Source organism: Ornithodoros turicata, chromosome 10, assembly GCF_037126465.1.
Source record: "Ornithodoros turicata isolate Travis chromosome 10, ASM3712646v1, whole genome shotgun sequence".
NCBI lineage: Eukaryota > Metazoa > Arthropoda > Arachnida > Ixodida > Argasidae > Ornithodoros > Ornithodoros turicata.
In genome coordinates, this window is record NC_088210.1 from 19,740,052 (window position 1) to 19,757,506 (window position 17,455).

The 17,455-nt window shown below is 47.4% G+C and overlaps 3 protein-coding genes across 3 annotated transcripts; all 3 read right to left on the reverse strand.

The window, feature by feature from the left end:
• Nucleotides 1-1,174: 1,174 nt before the first annotated feature.
• On the reverse strand, nt 1,175-12,714 carry LOC135370888 (golgin subfamily A member 3-like). The gene is made up of 17 exons (XM_064604786.1): nt 12,357-12,714; nt 11,998-12,080; nt 11,537-11,693; nt 9,895-10,490; nt 9,087-9,671; nt 7,779-8,063; nt 6,721-6,873; nt 6,544-6,641; nt 5,790-5,913; nt 5,586-5,661; nt 4,443-4,657; nt 4,112-4,390; nt 3,218-3,334; nt 2,974-3,099; nt 1,757-1,884; nt 1,585-1,685; nt 1,175-1,439 (listed from the first exon to the last, which is right to left on the reverse strand). The coding sequence occupies exons 1-17, from the start codon at nt 12,514-12,516 to the stop codon at nt 1,426-1,428; spliced, it is 3,297 nt and encodes a 1,098-aa protein (XP_064460856.1). The 5' UTR covers nt 12,517-12,714; the 3' UTR covers nt 1,175-1,425.
• A 188-nt stretch (nt 12,715-12,902) lies between these two features.
• LOC135369756 (U6 snRNA-associated Sm-like protein LSm1) lies at nt 12,903-13,325 on the reverse strand. Its single transcript, XM_064603272.1, has one exon. It carries the CDS (start codon nt 13,323-13,325, stop codon nt 12,903-12,905), a length of 423 nt encoding a protein of 140 aa, XP_064459342.1.
• Nucleotides 13,326-15,236: 1,911 nt separating this feature from the next.
• LOC135370271 (uncharacterized) lies at nt 15,237-17,263 on the reverse strand. The gene has a single exon (XM_064603981.1). It carries the CDS (start codon nt 17,225-17,227, stop codon nt 15,251-15,253), a length of 1,977 nt encoding a protein of 658 aa, XP_064460051.1. The 5' UTR covers nt 17,228-17,263; the 3' UTR covers nt 15,237-15,250.
• Nucleotides 17,264-17,455: the final 192 nt, after the last annotated feature.

Consider the following 17,455-nt stretch of genomic DNA (forward strand, 5'->3'; position numbering starts at 1 on the left):
GTCATGTCATCATTCAGGCTGGTAAGCAAAAGTTGAATTTATCAGTCTTTTCACTCCATAGTATGCTGTGGGGGCGAGCTCGCAGCAGACGACATCGGAGACAATCACATGCGCTGCGCTCCCATTCATGTGCATGGCTTACGTCATTCTGGCTTAGTTGCAGATGTGGTGGAAACCTTTAAAAACTCATTTACGTAATAAGAAAGCTATTTCCAGAAGTGAAAATTGGCCAAGTAGACCGTGAAACCATGCCGAACATTACCGCGTCGTCTCGTACACACCTTTCTGGATGCGATAGTCCCTTTAAACGAGACATTTTTTAATTAAAATTGAAAGAGGGTATGGTCCCACAAGATGTACGGAAATGCATACAACCAAAAAAGAATACATATGGAGCACGGTAACAAAACAACACCCAAGAAAGGAAGCTGAACTAGCTGCAGTGATGGTCAAAGTACATACCTCACAATTGTACTTGGTACCAAAGCAAAGTACCAAGCACCCAACGTCATTGGTACTTAAGTACCACATTACAGATGTGCTTAAATCGAAGTACAAAGTACCTGGCAAAATAACTTTGTAGTTTTGTATCGTTCCACGTCTCGCTGTTCTGTGGTGACAAAAAAAGTGAGAAAGGAATTACGGCTTCCATTGGCATTTTTAGCAAGTGCCTGCAAGTGTACGGAATGGCCAGTTCATTGTTTGCTCATGAGTATGAAAGGAAACAGGTGGAATAGTTCACATATAAATTACTGTGCTGCCTATCACAGTGCATAATGTACGGATTTCAAACCTGCATTTTCATTTTTTTTCATGTTCCTTTCTTGACCGGTCAAGACTGCACTTTGTAGTTCCAAAATGGCCCATACAGACACGAAAGTTATGTGCTGATATGTCATTTCCTTTTTTGCAGTGCCATACAAATGTACTTGAAGTACAGTACAAAACATACAATTTGAAATGCACTTGGAGTACAAGTACATTGAGAAATGTACTTAATTAAGGCATTACTTTGTACGCAGAGTACTCCCCATCACTGACTAGCTTCAACAGCGTGTGCCCAACTAGCTAGGCAGCGAGTATATGAAAATAATAAACTGCATCATAAACTCGATACTTGATACTACACTCACAATGCACTCGCAGCTAATACTGTGCAATTGCCACAGCACCCTGGATATTTCAGTGTTTTACTGAAAGCACACACCCTGTCGTCCCACATGTATTAATGAGATTCAACTGTGTATGTGGCAACACTGGTGGAAGATACAAGAGTATACATCATTAAGGCACAATGAGTTATCGCAGATTAAGCATGGACTAGACATATTAGGACGTTGAAAACCATTGCACTGGGGACCACCTGCTAAAGTGGCAGAAGACACTAGTCAGTAGGGAGGTGTTGGGGTCTCCGTCGTTGTCCGTTCAGCTAGTGGCATCTGTAAGAATATGGCAACTTGCTGGTCAAACATTCTTGTACATGCTGAAGAGCTTCAGCTGTTCAATTTGTAGTAGGCGATATATGTTAGTGAACAAGGGTAACAACAAAAGAGCATGTTGGCAGGTGCAAACTCGCGCATTTACCTACGGTGCCACCTGGAATGCTCTGCTGCTTCACTTGGCTTTGCAAGGTGTGCAAATCTTGCTTTAAGGAATGCAGGCAGTCTTGCAAGTGACCAAGAGGTCTGCAAGTATCGAAGAAGTAACCTTAGTTGCGGCACTGTCAAAAGAGGTCAGCGCAGACATTATTACTGACCCTGTGCCAGACAATAATGCACACTGCTGAAGCAAGCGATTCAGATATGCATCCTGGTAGGGTGATGGCTCTGGAAGCTGCGGCACCTTGGCAGATTCGGCCACCTCGTGTAGCTCTTGCTGGAGCTCCTGATAAATAGAGAAGACGTAGCTGCCATCATTATACCCGTTTGCACCAGTCAACTCCACAGGACGCCGACTGTACAGAGCAAATGAAAGTGTGCCTCCAAGTTCTTTGAACAGTTCTGCGAGATTTTGCTGTAAAGCTGGATTCACACGTGCGTTTCTTGAGCGCGTTTCGCATTCGCGGGCCGCGGCGCGTTTCCAGCCACTTTTCTAGAATCGCTCCGCACTGCAACTTCGGAGGGCAGAAACACAAACGCTTTTCATCCGGCCAATCAGAGTGCTCGCGGAGGTGTTCGTTTGGCACTGGCTCACGAAAAGCTGTTTGTTGTCAACCTGTCAACGAGCGGTTTGTTGTCAACGAGCATTTATGCAAAGCACAGAATCAACGAAAATAAACACGAGTTTGGGTGTGACCATGTGTGTCGATCGTCAGCAGGTAAACACGTGTCTCACCTATTCTGCATCTGCACTAGTGAGCTTAGAAGAAAGAATTCAGGATAACAAAACTATATGGTTGTGGATTCGATGGTTGATTATGCAAGCAGAAATTATTTACAATGTAAATTTGAATGGAGAGCGCAAGAAGTACTGATACAATCTTGACATAGCAACAGCAAGGAAACGCGTTTGCACGCTGGCGGCATGTGTCCGGCTCCTCTCAGCCGCGCCGCAAACGCCGAGGCGGCGCCGCTTTCTGAAACGCGTGTGTGAATGAGCCTTAAGACCTTGCAAACTATGCTTCCATTCGTGACAATCTGGCACGTGCTAGGCCTCTTCAGAGCGCGGTGGCTCTATATATTTTATATATCTCTCCATTATTCTAACCAATGCGCGGTTCATATACACCTTCTTCCAGGCAGCCTCATTACTCCTCCCAGCACTATCTCTCCTATCCTCTCCTCCTCCCAGCACTATCTCTCCTATCCTCTCCTCCTCCCAGCACTATTGTAGTCAGCACTAGCAGGAAAGGAGGAAAGCAATACCAGAAAGGAAGCGTACAACCAGTGTGCTTTCCTCCTCTTTGGCTTGGACGATCAATTGTGGCTTAGTAGGCGCACCAATTTCCATGAAATACCAAAAGCAGTAACTCACCTTGTACTGGTCGTGACGTGACCGCAAAGCAGCACGAACTTCTTGCAAGTGCGCTACTAGAGCCAGTTTTTCTTTCCGTGCCAGTGACAGCTCGGAAGACAGAGTTTGGCAGCGCTTTTGCGTCTCCTGCAGACACAACACAATTTTCTGAACGTCCCATAAAGATATTCACCGCCCAGACATTTCATTATTGTTTAAATAGTCATTTTCCACTTGTTATATTATATTTAGGGTAGACACTTACCTGAAGCATTTTGCGCATGGCCTCGATCTCTTCTTGGTGAGCTTCGCCTGACCGTGCAGCTTGCTCTTTAAGAGCAGCTACTTGCTGGCTTTCTTCCTTCACCTTCCAGCTGAGCAACTGCACAATAACAGTCTGTTAGCACGCAACAATCTATAAAAACAGCGCATGTCACTGAAATGAATCCTGGTCCCAAAAAGGCTGCTGTGTGCCCTAGTGGCGGCTACTTGACCCATGACATTACAGGGGTCGTGAAGCCATTTTCAAATTTGTGCGGAAATGACATTGTGAACACTGATTTATATCTGCTAAATATGTACATCAGAACAGTATGTTTTTGTGATTCCGCGTTACGAAGCTATTGCACTCAAAGGTCGCACGGTGGGCAAGCTCTTCTGTCGCGCTCACCTCCTCGCCCGTTTCTGGAGTGATGTTTTACTGAGTTTGTTTCCATAGTTTCCATGGTTAGTAGTTTCCATGACGACGCAGGTGGTTCTAAAAGGAGCTGGCCACCGCAGAACGGCCTTCGTTATGGTGAACTTCAGGTACTTCGGACAAGCGTGCACAGCTAAAACCTCACCTCCAGTCTGTCCGCCGACGCCTCTCAGTACAGTTTGGTGCGCAGTTCGGCGCCGGTGACTTGTAAATCTCGCAGTTTTAAAAACTCAACGGTTAAAACTGGTTTTAACGTTTTCAACAGCTAGACAACCATAAAGAACGGGACAAACAGTTTGTTCAATGGTTCAAAAACCATTCAAATAAGGAATGTGGGACTTTGTGTGTCGAATCCACGGGCTACAACATATCAAGTGAAGCCATACGTTTAGTGGGCTGCATGTGGTTTCTCAACCCCTTTAATATACCATGTAAGGGAGCAGCAGAGCAATTCTTACTGACCTTCATGTGCTGCTCAAGAGCAGGATCTCGTTCGTGAGCCGTCAGCAACTGTGATTCCAGATCCTGCGCCCTGTGCTGTTCCAGTGCCACTTGCTCCATCAGACCCTTGCACTGAGAGCTGACCTGCACCAGAGCTGCTTCTTTCTCTTGCAGCTGTTTCTGAAGGTCCTGCACCTCCAGCTGCTTCGCTTGGACTTGTGCTTTGGACTCCTGCAGGGCGTCTTTTGTGCCGTTCAGCAGACTGTTCAGACGTGCGCACCGTTTCTTTTCTTCGTACACCTGTAACACGGAACCTCGCGTCATTACGGGAAGGAGCCACTGCGTCTCTCACCTTCTGTCTCGTGTCTTTGGTGAGGCTCTGTTCCTTGGAGAGCTCCTGACAGAGGCTTTCCATCTGAGCGTCTCGGAGCTGAAGTCCCGCGGATGCCATCTCTTCCACCTGTTTTAGTTGGAAGGACAGTTGGGCTAGCTGAGCCTCTTTCTCGGCCAGTTGCTTCTCCAACTCTGTGGCATGACGTCCCAGTTGGCCTTGCGCCTGTCGACATCCTGACAATACACCAGAATAGATTTTGTATGCAGCAGTGTGTTAACTTGTTAAGTGTGTTATACAAAATACATTATATTTTATTATATTAATTATACAACATACAGCAGCATATGCGAATGTTGCTCAAATTCGCGACATGATTCAAAAGGCCTAGCACATGCTTTCCACCCGCGAGTTGCGCGACAGTGTTTTAAAGCGAGCTTCACCTAAAGCACAGAGGCGTTAGGTGAAGCCGACTTGCGGAATGGTGACGTGTAGTGTTGCCAGAAGTTGTCCCGCTATGTTCCCTGGTTCTCTCCACGAGTTCTGATCGCTGCTTTCCCAAGCAGCATCAGTTTCTTTTTCTTTTGCTACACGCGGGGTCACGCGCAACTTTTCGGGGACGCGCTATTTGCGTCATCCCTCGTTTAACGATGTATCCTGTATAATTATGGAATTCGCGATTACCGTCAACATCGTGATACGCGGGTTTCACTGTATCAGGAGCGCTAATGAAAGTCTCAGGGAAGCCTCAGGGCGACAACCGCCTTAACGTCTCCCTACTGGTTCGCAGCCTTGACTTCCTACTTTTCTCTCTCGGGAGTGGTTTGCGTTATTGCTGTTCACGAACGGATGCATTTTTGGGATGTATATTTAGATGCTTGTGTTTCAGTTTTGAGGGTTTTTTTGTTTTTTAAAAATATCGGGGCAAGAAATGGTTTTTCTATGAAGAGCTGTAAAATAGGGTCAAGGTTTTCTCCGGCTTTAACCTAATGTGACGATGATGCGCATGAGTGCCACGCTTCACAAGTGCTGTCTGGTGTTAATGTAACATTGGCCATTTCTACCTGTCATAAAGTGCATACCACAAATTGTTTGAATTGAATATGCAAAGACTGCATGTTGCTCAAAAGCCTACAGATGCTGCCTAAACGACAGAATCACTACCTTCCAGCTTGCCTTGCTCCTTTTCAAGTTGCAGCAGCAGCCTCTGAATCTCTGCGCTACTGGTCTCATCATTTTCCTGCAAAAGGTGCATGCTACAGTGTGGAACAAACTGACAAAATGCAGACGTCGACATGCCCATGCATGACCCCACTAGGCCACAACGCATAGTTTGTTTTGACTTCTGCATGACACAAAATAGCTTACATGTGGTTTTGCCATCGCTGCACCAGACAAACGGTACTGCTCCAGCTCCGCCTGAGCACACTGCAACTGTTGCCTCGTTTCACGTAACTTGCGCGCCAGTACACTCAAGCTGTACTTCTGGGATCTGTTTTGATAACAACAATGGTCACACGATGTGGAATGACAGTGAAGTAGAGCACTGCACAGGCTCAGGCTTCCCCAAAAGCCCGGGCCTAGATCGGGCTCTAACCCGTGTAACCCCACTTTCTGCTACCCACAGTCAACTTTTACAGTCTGCTTCACTGGGCCGGGCTGGGTAGAAATTGCCCGGGCCCAGAGCGGACCCCGGCCAGGAAACGTATATAAATGAGTTCGGCTTAGGCTGGGCAGGGCAAGATATTCACTATTGCTCAATCACTGCCTACTCAGCTCTTGTCTCTCTCACTCATGCTCAGTTCATTAGCCAAATTGAGCATGAGTGGGTTTTGCCGAGGTCTGTCCCATATGTGTTGGGGCTGCTGAACACATTTTCAATGTCACTTTGTTGTTTAGTATACCCTGTGAATGCTACAAATACTGCTTGCAAGCTTCACAAAAAAGTCTCGAAATATTGCCATTGGACGTGGCAAGTTTGTGCATATTCTACGGTAATATCCCCAAAAATTGCCAAGTAACAAAGGATTTCTTGCATAATGAACCTTCACCAGCTAGCCACCATCCTCTCAGTTACCTCAGCATGAAACCCGTTGGTACATTAACTTTATAGAAGCCTTACCTTGCAATAAATTTGTCCCCAGAGGCATCATTTTTGGTTTGTGCGCTCTCCTGTTCGATTTCTTCACACGCTTTGACGAGCTGGTCCGTCTCTACAGCCTGCCAATGGGACCACGTTTAAAGGGTTATGTAACAACTTCTTGCTCTCCTTTGACACATGCAATCTTAGCCCACATACCATTCTACCACGATCAACGGGACTATCAAGGTTGGCCCCTGCTGGCTCGTCTGAGGGTGTTTGTCCACTGGTTTCCTGCACTGCATTCTTCTGTGGCTGCGCTTCAGCAAGGGTGTGCATGTGGCTGCCTCTAGCTTTCTCAAGTTCTTCTACCTGTGGTCATACTTCTATACTCACGGTCGTACTTCTCACCAAACTATATCTGTACAGCCGCATATGTAGCTATGCCTAGTTCATTTATTTACCCTGTATTTACCGTCACACCTTTTATTACCGTCACACGGCCAGTCTTCAATGATCACTGAAACCAATGGCCATTGGATTGGATTTATTTATTCTGCATCATAATACCCCTGTCACAAGGGCAGTCTTCAATGATCATTGAAACCAACAGCCATGGACTGGATTGGATATTGCATCTTTTCCCTTTGCAACGGGCAGTAGAATTCACCACCTAGCCTAAAAAAAAAAAGTGTTCACTGTGTTCACAACGTGTGAACTTCTCAAAGAGCATTGCATCCAGCGCTCCCTGACACGCTTGGTGGTGCTACGTGCACATTCAATGGCCATTGGTTTCAATGATTGAAGACGGCCTGTAAGACGGGTATAAATTAGCCTCGCTCGAAGACTCAGTGCTCAAAATATAAATGCCATCAGTGAACATCAGACGCTTCCATGAGATTTTGAAAGAACTCTAAAAAATCAATTAATTAGTTTTGGATTCTCCAAGATTAGGTGACGTCACTGGGAGCCCCGGCAGTCTCCACTCTCCACCCCACATTCCATATTGGAAGACTGCCGACAGATGCAAGAGGGCACGGAAACCGACCTTCGAGAGGCAATGTTGCCAGACGCATTGGTGAATTGGAAACCCCTTAAAGTCATACTTCTTGAGACTAGGATTTAATTTTATGACACTTCTGGATCACGTGGAATAACAATATTTTGGAAGAATACAGTGTCAAACATTGTAGACTGCGACAACATAAATTGAGTAAGATTCCGAAGATTTAGTCTGCAATGAACACAGTAATGAAGACACATTGAAGAGTGCCTACCTGTGCACATTTGGCAAGCAGCTGAGAATGCATGATCTTGAAGTTAGCTTCCAAGCCCGCAATGTTGGCAGACATCTCGGAGACAGATGCCTGGACCACAGCCTTCTCCTCATTGGCTGCCGCAAGAGCCGACAATGTTTGGGCCTGCTCAGACCTGAGGGCTTGCAGCTCTTCCTGAACCTTGCACATCTCTGCTTGCAGTCGTTGTTCACTTTGAACACTGTGCTGCAACCGGTCCTCGCTTTGCAGGCGCAATAGCTCACTTTCACCCAGCTTCAGCTTCACCTGTACAAGATCAGTTTCTGTCATTTACTACACGTTTGTACCATTCATTCATTAGATACTGAATCCTTTTAAGGGGCATTTGCCTCCAAGAAATGTGTGTAACAAATGTGTATATGAAAAAAAGTTTTTGATATCTATTTGGCAAATTTTCGCTCCCATGCAAAAAGTGTTTGGATATTAAATAAATGGGTTTTATAAATTAGCATTGCCTCTTGAGCCGAGGAAGCTCCAGCGGCAAGAACATAAATGTAACGGAAACAATAATACGGGGTTTTGTGTTTGAAGGGTGAATCAGAGAGCAGCGCACGCACAACAACTGGCATCGTTTCAGAGTTCATCTGCTTTGCTGACCAGATGCCTCGCAGACACTGGTGCCATTCGCCGCTCACACTCATTGGCTAGCTTCATTCTGACACTGTCATATGTCGAGAGGGGGACAGGCACCTCTGCTATACTGTCAACATCCGACGTCTGCTACGCTATGTATTTTACAGAAACTACGCCAGTAATTTGCACGGGGATTGCGAGATCATCGTCAGGGATGAGTTAGGAATATAATAGCAGCATAATTTCTGAATCAATGGGTACGGAAGCGACCATCCCCTGTAACTTAACCACGACCTGCTAGATCATAGCGACCATGTCATAATCGGCATCCCCTACGAGGAGCCCGTCCGGACGATCCGCTAGGAGCGCTACACATAGGCCCGCGATTTGTACATCATGATTGGACGGTGGAAATTTTAATTCTGAACGCACAGAAGCGGACGTACGACTACCGTAGCAGACAACAGCGGCGGCTCCTATGAAAACGCGTAGAATGATGACGATAATCAACTTTAGAAAGAAGCATCTCTCGTGGGACATCCACCGCTTGTACGAAAACACAAAGGTTAGCTGAAGTAAAAAGTATTGTAGAAATTGAGGAAGCAATAACCGGGCCAATGAGTAGCGCCTCCGCTAGCCTCCAAATGCGGCGCTGGGAAAGGGCGCCTATGACATGGTCGTGAACTTAACACACACCTCGTGTAGTTCCTGCGCTGACTGTGCCCTCTCTCTGCTAGCTTGGAGCAGGGCCTCGTCCTTTGCTGCCAGAGTACTCATAAGACCACTCAGCTGGTGCTCCAGGTCAGCCATTCTCTCTTCAGTGTGAGGGCCGTTGATGGCACTGGGGACTGTCTGATTGTTGGAGACATCTACGTTGTTTGCCATCGTGCTCTGGGTCGCCACCCACTGGGCTTGAATCTCCTCCAGCCTGTGGGCTAGCTCCGCCTTTTCTTCGAGAGATCGTTGGTTCAGGGCAGCCACCTCTCGACGCGCACGTGCCTCCGCGGTGCGTAGCTGCTGCACCTCCGCGGCCAGAGCAATGCGTTCGGCCTGACACGCCACGTGGTTCCGGTGAATCTCGTCTCGGTTCTGTTGGCTCTCGTGAAGTTGTTGTCGAAACCACTCCTTGGACTTTTGAGCAGTTGCTAGCTCGCTGCGTAGTGTACGGGTCTGCCCCTCGAGCTTGGCCTTCTCATCCTTCATGCGCTGAACTTCCACATGAAGGTCTGCAATCTTCAGCTTGAGACCCTCTGATGCTCCTGTACGGGCCTCCAGTTCAACCTGCAAGATGCCGTAGCTGTAGTTGACTCTAGGATTTTGTACTTTACTATGAAATTTAAACGCAATGATTTCAAGGGGATTATGAGGACAAAACCTGTAATGCGATCCTATTTTATGACATTTTAGCGCACGGTTATACGACAGAATCAAAATTACGACAATACCGAAACATTTTCGAATTATTTCGGCAATATATTTCGTAACATGGTGAATTAATATTCACCTTGCGTTCTTCAAGAGCAGCACGGAGGTCGCTATCGCCCCTGTCACGCTGAGTTAATTCCTCACGCAGTGCTTCCGCCTCGGAGTCCTTTTGTGCCAAGAGTCCCTCGAAGTCACAGAGTACCCTACGATAGCGCATGGCTTCAGCTTCTAGCTCCAACACTCGCTCCTCGAGGTCCCTGACTTGCTGCATGCCAGTTCCCCCCTTGACTTCCTGCTCAGCGACTAACGCTCGTGCCCCGGTGAGCTGCAGCTGCGCTTTCTCCTGCAGGGCTCTCGTCAGTTCAGCCGCTAGAGATTCCAGCTCTCCTTCCAGCCGCGCAACCACCCTGTCAGCTTCCGTCTGTACTGCAACGGTTGACCGTAAAGACTGCAACTCTCCGTCCTTGCTCCAAAATGAGAACGTGGACTCTGTTTCGGAACAGATCGAATGTGTGTCGTCCTTGGCCGACATGGTGCCGGACTCTCGCCTCCAGTGGTGCACTGACGGCAAGTCCTTGTGCGATATGTCGAGACTCCCTGCCCAGTTCTCGGCTGCAGCTTCGCACTTGCTTTCTGTGGTGCTCGCCGTCTCTGTGTCCCATTCTTGAGGGTTGCCTGCAATGATGCACCATCAGACAGTGTTGGGGCCGACTCATTACTGTAACTAAGTCCACATTTGTTGTGGCTTTTAACTTAAAGGGACACCAAAGTGAAAAAATGTATCCTTGCAGAATAAACAACAATGCCTGGACAACAACGCAAAAGTAACGGGAGTCATCTGTTGCGTTATTCGTGTTGTGTTAGCGTAAATTCACGTTTTCCCTCTTCTTCTCAACAATGCAGAGTGCTCTTTCATCGGTCGCTGTAAAAGATTTTGTCCAATCTTTGTGAGAGATTATTTTGAAGAGAACAATGTGAGGCCCCTCCGTGCTGTCACGTCTCTTGAGGAGGAGAGAAAAAGTGTACATTACAGTTTATTCCGCTCCTAAATCATGGGCTATGTGAACGATGAATCCTTTTACTTTTCTGTTGGTGTGGAAGTAACGGCATCTTTCGTTCTGCGAGGAGATATTTTTGCACCTTCGTGCCCCTTTAACTCATTACTTTTTAGTTTGAGTAACTCGTTGTTTTTTTAGGTAACTTTGAAGTTCAACACAGAGCAAAAGCCGAGAGATATAATCTCTACTGAACATCGGGGTGTCGCGTTTCTCCATTGGAGCGACACCCTAGCAGCAAACAGGAGCAGACAAACATACTGAGAGATGGATACAGTAGCAGGCCGCCCATTTCTTATCCGATCTCTTCCTGATATCTGGCAGGGGGCCGCTCCGACGAAGAAATACACCAGTGACGAGTTTTGTAAAGTTTTGTCCCAAGCTGTACACGCACCGACTTCACATAACAAACAACACGGCAACAAAGCAACGCAAAGTTTGAGGTTTCGACGCCTATACGGGGGTCATCATCAAATATGAGACAGAGCGTTACCGTTTAAGATGGGACTCGCAGCTGGCAGCTCTACGTTTCATATCTGATGATGATACCCTCATCAGCATCAAAGTGTCAAGTAGCTTCTTAATCTCTTGAGTGAAACAAACTACATGTTTTGTTTGTTTAGTTGCGTAAAAAATAAATAAATGCTCGGAGAAATAGAGGCTTACCTATCGTTGTTTGCTTAAGTGCAAGGACATTGTGGGCGAGGGAAAGGGGAGCTCTGAGAGGAGATCCCCCACTAGATGCCACAGGTTTACGGTTGGGCTCGGATACGGTACACGGTACGCGCAGATCCAGCTGTTCCGAGGCCAAGTACCGGGCCACCTGAAACACATTTTTGAAATGCTCCCAAACAGTATCAAATGCTAGCGTTGCTGCGTTTTAGACAAAGCATTCCCTTTCTCATTAGTAATCATTATTTTTGTGTTCAGAAGAGTATGCGCAGACCGCTCGTAGCGAAAAGTTTTATCGAAGTTGGCTACATGTATAAGCTTTATTTAATGAGAGTAAATATTCAGAAGAAAGATACCAGTCAACTCCGTAGCACTTACTCTTTATTAGATACAGCCATAAAAAAAAAAAAAAGATGTTGCTCTCGCTGTGTATGCAAAGTTAGCACAGTACTTACTTCGAATGGGATGTCTGGATATACAGATGGTTCCTCTACGCACTTCTGCACTGGGCTCGTCTTCTCGTCTGTTTCAGCATCAGCTGTGGAAGACACATTTTTGTACGTCTTATCGGAAATACATGCTTCTAGCAGACGTGTTTCTTATGAACGATGTTCTTTCGCGTTTCTTATGTTACACTACTACACAAATATGAATAAACATTGTACCAGTGACCTCGGATTTACGATAACGTTTTCCTCCGCCCTCTTTTTCCACGTCACGTGGCTCTTGAATACACAAATGTATCGTGGAAGTGCTACAGTCCCGGTAACAGCTGACATCAGATTAAAGCGTGTATACTCGAATACATGACAACCTTTTAGACTCGCACATGCCCAGGGAGCATTGGTGGAGAGGTCGATCCGTGGGTCGATGACGTTGTTTAGAGAATCCTCGACGTCGTGGGCCTGCGGTAAGGGCCCGAGAAGCTCAGCAGCGCGCGTCACTTGTTCTACGTTTAGTTCAAGGTAGGCCATACTCGCCGGGTGACCATGTAAGCTCGCGCGTGCAGCGCTTTTAACCCGCTTACTCCACCGCCTACTTTTGTATGCTAACACACTAATATTAAAATTCAACTACTGGCAAAAACAAATGGGTGAACTTATCGTTCGTTCCACACCGAATCAACTGCACAAGAACAGACGACATATTGAAACGTTGACAGTTCGTGATGATGTCCATAGCGCCAACCCGAATCCGCTAACTAGGCTGCGAGAAAATTCTTACATTACTCTGCGAAAGTAAAAGACTGCACTTTCGCGTCGACATGATCAAGATCCTCTTTATTGACAACAAAATGCTCCCGAATGACCACTTGATGAGAGACAGAGTTCGGAGAAAAAAGCTACAGATGTTTTGTTACTTAGTAGTCGTCATGTGCAGTGTCCAGGTGGTAATGCAGGCCCCTTTCTTTGAACGCTTTCGCTCTTTGTCGTTCACGCTCTTGTTTAGCCTCCGCCTCGAGTCTTTGGACTTCGAGAATTTCTTCGACACTGACTTCTTCGAGGTTGACGAGACGCTCTTTCTCCTGGTCAATTTCGCCTAATAAAACCACATTTTCACCTCGAACTATGAAGATGCCGCGTGGAATGTCTCCGTATTGCTTTCCAACATGAATGCGTTCTATGGTTTTATGCAGAACAAGGTTAGCAAACTGGTCTATGCTTCGGAGGTAGCCTATCAAAGTACGCCCATCACGAAGAAACACCAGCAACTTTTTATCCAACTCTTCTAGTAAACTAGCTGTTCCTGGCAGATAAAACAACGTCATGTTGCTCTGGTTCATGCCGCGAGTCGTCAACGATGGTCTTCACAGGTGCAGCGACACAAACCACATCACAACAATCCACAACTTCATAACAAACACACGCACATGCGCATGGAGAACGTGTGGCCAGACTGGGGAATACTACCGTCGCTGTTTTTGGGCCGGCGGTAGCAGTGCCGTGGTCGTCGTCTGTAGGCATGTCTGCTGGAGTGTGTGTGTGACTGTGTCTGAAAAAACGAACCGTTCAAAAATTGTACGTAGGGAGTGACTTTTTCGGGTTAAACCCGATTCCGCCCGGTTATTCCCCCCCCCCCCCCCCCGAATTGACCTCTGACCAATTCGAGTAAAACCTGATTTCTCCCCGAATTCCAGTCACTATGAAATCCTCAAGTGACGTTTCCACTGAAGACGAACAAAGGTCGCCACGTGTAACATACTAATGGGTCAGTTACGCTCCCAGCAATACAGCCATGCAGAGGCGGAGAGTTTTCATTTTCCGGGGGGGACAAGGGCGCACCGCGAAGTAATTACTACGTAAGTACTCTGGCGGGGGGGGGGGGGGGGATATGTTTATTATGAAAAAAAAAAAAAGACAGGAAAAAAAGGGAAATTAGAAACACTCAGACAAGAGGAGAAACAATAACACCCGAAGGCACAGTTATCGCCAGACTTCTCCCCGAATTAGATTTAAAAATAGCGTCCGATTTTTACCTCCACGAAAAAGTCCGAAAAATTTAACCAAAAAAAGTCACTCCCTAATTATACGATTCGTTCTAGGCCAATTCTAAACGGATGGTACTTACCTGAAGTTAGTAGCCGAATTATACGATGTATAGAGAGTACGTTGGGAGGATCTTGCCGAATCTCGGCCACGACCCCATAGGATGAGAGAACAGGCAATAATAAATAAGACAAAACACACGCACACACACACACACACATCATGTGTGTGTCTGCTAGTAGGCGAAAGGGCGTTCTCAAAGTTACGATATGTACAGCGTCCAGAGCGCTCCCAAATGTCTTCGGAGCTCCTCAAGATGCAAATGTTACCATTTGTGAACAAGAATGGGTCATAAACACATGTGGTGAATAATGTAAATAGTACTGCGATCCTTGTAAGCATTCTAAATATCACTCGTGTGCATTGTTATGCAGATGAATGCGATTACTGCAAATATCATTTACAATACATGTCACAATTGTGAATATTACTGGCTTATGCAGCTGTGGGATAATAAATGGTATGAAGCGCACTACATCTTTGTGTTGAGTGACATTGAAAGCGACGAAGGAGGCATTGTCACGTGAAGGCACAATTATCGCTCTATTACCCCCCCCCCCCCCCCCCGCCCGAATCTGACACATTTAATCCAAAAAGTCACTCCCTAAACATATATGTTCCAAGTGCCTTCGGCTGTATTATCCACCGCCTGCTGCCCAGTGATTTATCCCCCCCCCCCCAACCCCTGTTGCCGCTTGGGCTCACATAGGCGCTGGTGCATTATGAGGCAAACTTCAGCGCAACAAGCATACCGGGAATCCTGCTTCAGCTCGCCGCCCATTGAGCTGACCAAGACTGATAATAATAATAATAATTGGGTGTTTACGTCGCGAGACAACTGAGATCATGAGCGACGCCACAGCGGTCGGTCTGTGGATTGCTTTTGCCCACCTGAGGGTTCTTTAACGTGCGATGAAAGCTCACCACACGGCACCCCGTATTTAACGTCCCTCGCGGAAGACGGCGTGTCTAAGCAACTTGTACCCTGCCACCAAGTTGCTGGCGTCCTCGGCCGGGTCTGACCAAGACTGAGGTCGTGGGTACACTTCGATCGTAAGCGTCCCCCACGTTGTGAGACTTTGGTGAAATAAACTAAACCAGTTGGTAGAAAGCTGTTGTGCTATGTGTCGTGGTCTGAGAAGACGTGCTCGAAGGTGGACTATCATGCTTTCTTACAGTAACAATACATTGCTAAAGACTTTCCTTTCGCACACTTCGCGTGAGAACTATACCAGTCCACTCGATCTGGTTGCTGGGCCATGGTAAATGTCGATGCCTTCCAGTCCACACTATGCCTGACAGTGGCCTCGAAGAGGCCTCCATCTGGACTGGCGGCTACACGGATCCAGTAGTCGGTGATTGTCTTGTTTGACTGCCGTCCCTCGGGTTTATAAAAGCGTATGCTAACCACTTCTTTTAATTTCCACTTGTGACATTTTCCTTTGAGCTCCTTTCCTATCATCCTGTTCAATTCACTCAAAACAAAGGTAGCCACCTGGCGTGCAAGAGGGTGGGCATCGGGAAACGGTAGCGTCTCCTCGCAGGCGCAGAACTGGATGGGTACAGAGGCGCTGGCGCACGTGCGGTTCTCCGGAACCTCGTAGAACAGACTAAGCCCACGCTTTGTGATCGTTTGGGTCATACGCGGAAAGTCACGCAGCTGAAGGAAAGTGGCGTGCATATCGTAGTGAGTCGTCAATCGTCTCTGGTTGATACTTAGGGCCCTGGCATAATCCGGATACTGCCGCAGAAACCAGTAGGGAAACGCGAGGAACGCGAAGGGCAAGCTGTCCTCGAACCGACCGATGTACGTGTTTCGGAGGCTACCGAAGCGCAGTCCGTGGTCGCTCATGAAAGCAAGTACCGTGTTGTTCAGGACACCGCGTTCGTGGAGTGCTCGGAGGACGTTGAGGAAAGGGGTGTCGCTGTGTCCGGCATTGTTGAGGCCGCTGTGCGCCAATTCGCTCGTCCAGAGGTACACGATGAAGGGACGGTCCTTCCACACTTTCGTCAGCCCCAGGAAGTAGTCCAGATACAGCGTCATTGGCGCTTTGGACCCAACGCAGTAGCCTCCAGTCTTCTTTCTCCTCGACAAACGTTTCTCGATCGCTAACCCCGCGTGTCTGGTATAATAGTCGGTAGGAGCACGCTTGAAGCCGTTGCGATTGTAAGTATACAGGCCAAAGTCCAACGTCTCTTCGAGAAACATTGTCCTGTATCCGCGTTTCTTGTATTCCTTCCACAAGAAGTTGAGTCCGTCATAAAACTTCTTGCCCGAGATGTTTTTCGCCTCGTCTCCCGATAGGCCGGTGAGCAGCGGAGTCTGGTTGGGGAACGAGTTTAGGCCGACCTTGTTGTAGCCGAAGAACTCGTACGCCTTCAGCACTTCGCGGACGAACTTTCCGGAAAGAGGTAGGTGACGGTTGAAGTTCAGGCGAGACACCGAGTCTATGCCCAGGATTAAGACATTGAGGCGCGGAAGCGTCGAGTTGAGCTTGTCCTCGATTCTCTTGCACTGTTCCTCAACGTCCTTCTTCAGTAAGGGCACCAGAAAAAACTCCTCGTGGAACACCTTTCGTTTCGCCTTGCAGCTCACGTAACCGTACTCGGATTCAAGTGGCGAACCAAAGAAAAAAGGTACCCCTTTCTTGTAGAAATACGTCTTGTCCGGCAAGCGCACTGATTCACTGCGGCAGATTTCGAAGTAGGTACAGTTAATGTCTTTGAGAGTGTACCCGAAGTTTTTCTTGAGTACCGCTCCGTCAGCGACTGGTACCGTCAAGTTGACCATCCGTATGAATGATGCTTTGCCAGGACACTCATATTGTCCGACTTTTTTGTAGAAACCTTTGACGCTGATATCGAAGTGGTCGAAGTTCGGGATAGAACAGCCGCTGGTTTCTACGATGAATTTCCTTATGGGGAGCGCTTCTGAGGCGTTCCGTGCCGTGCCGGACTTGGAAGTGTCGTTCTGAGGCGTCTGACGGAACAGATGGGCAAACTGTACGTTTACCCTCTTCTGAACGCAAATCAAGGTTCCGAAGGCGACACATCCCAGCAGAAAGACGCGTCGTTGTCGACGTAGAGCACGACTGGCGCAGCGGAAGAAGGACAATGTTGTCATCGTACACGCACCCATATGGTGAGGAACAGAACGAATACACGCGCCGCCGTGCCCGACAGCTTCTTCTTCTACTTCTTCGTCCTCTCAAAAGACGACTATGAGTGGGAGATTGGCAAGGACATTAGACACACCATATCTCCTGTGATACCCGGTGACAGCAAATTGATGTGAATCAGTAGAATGAAACACGGATGTGTCTGAAATTGTTTCTGAAGATCCATAGGTCACTTGTGAAACAAACAC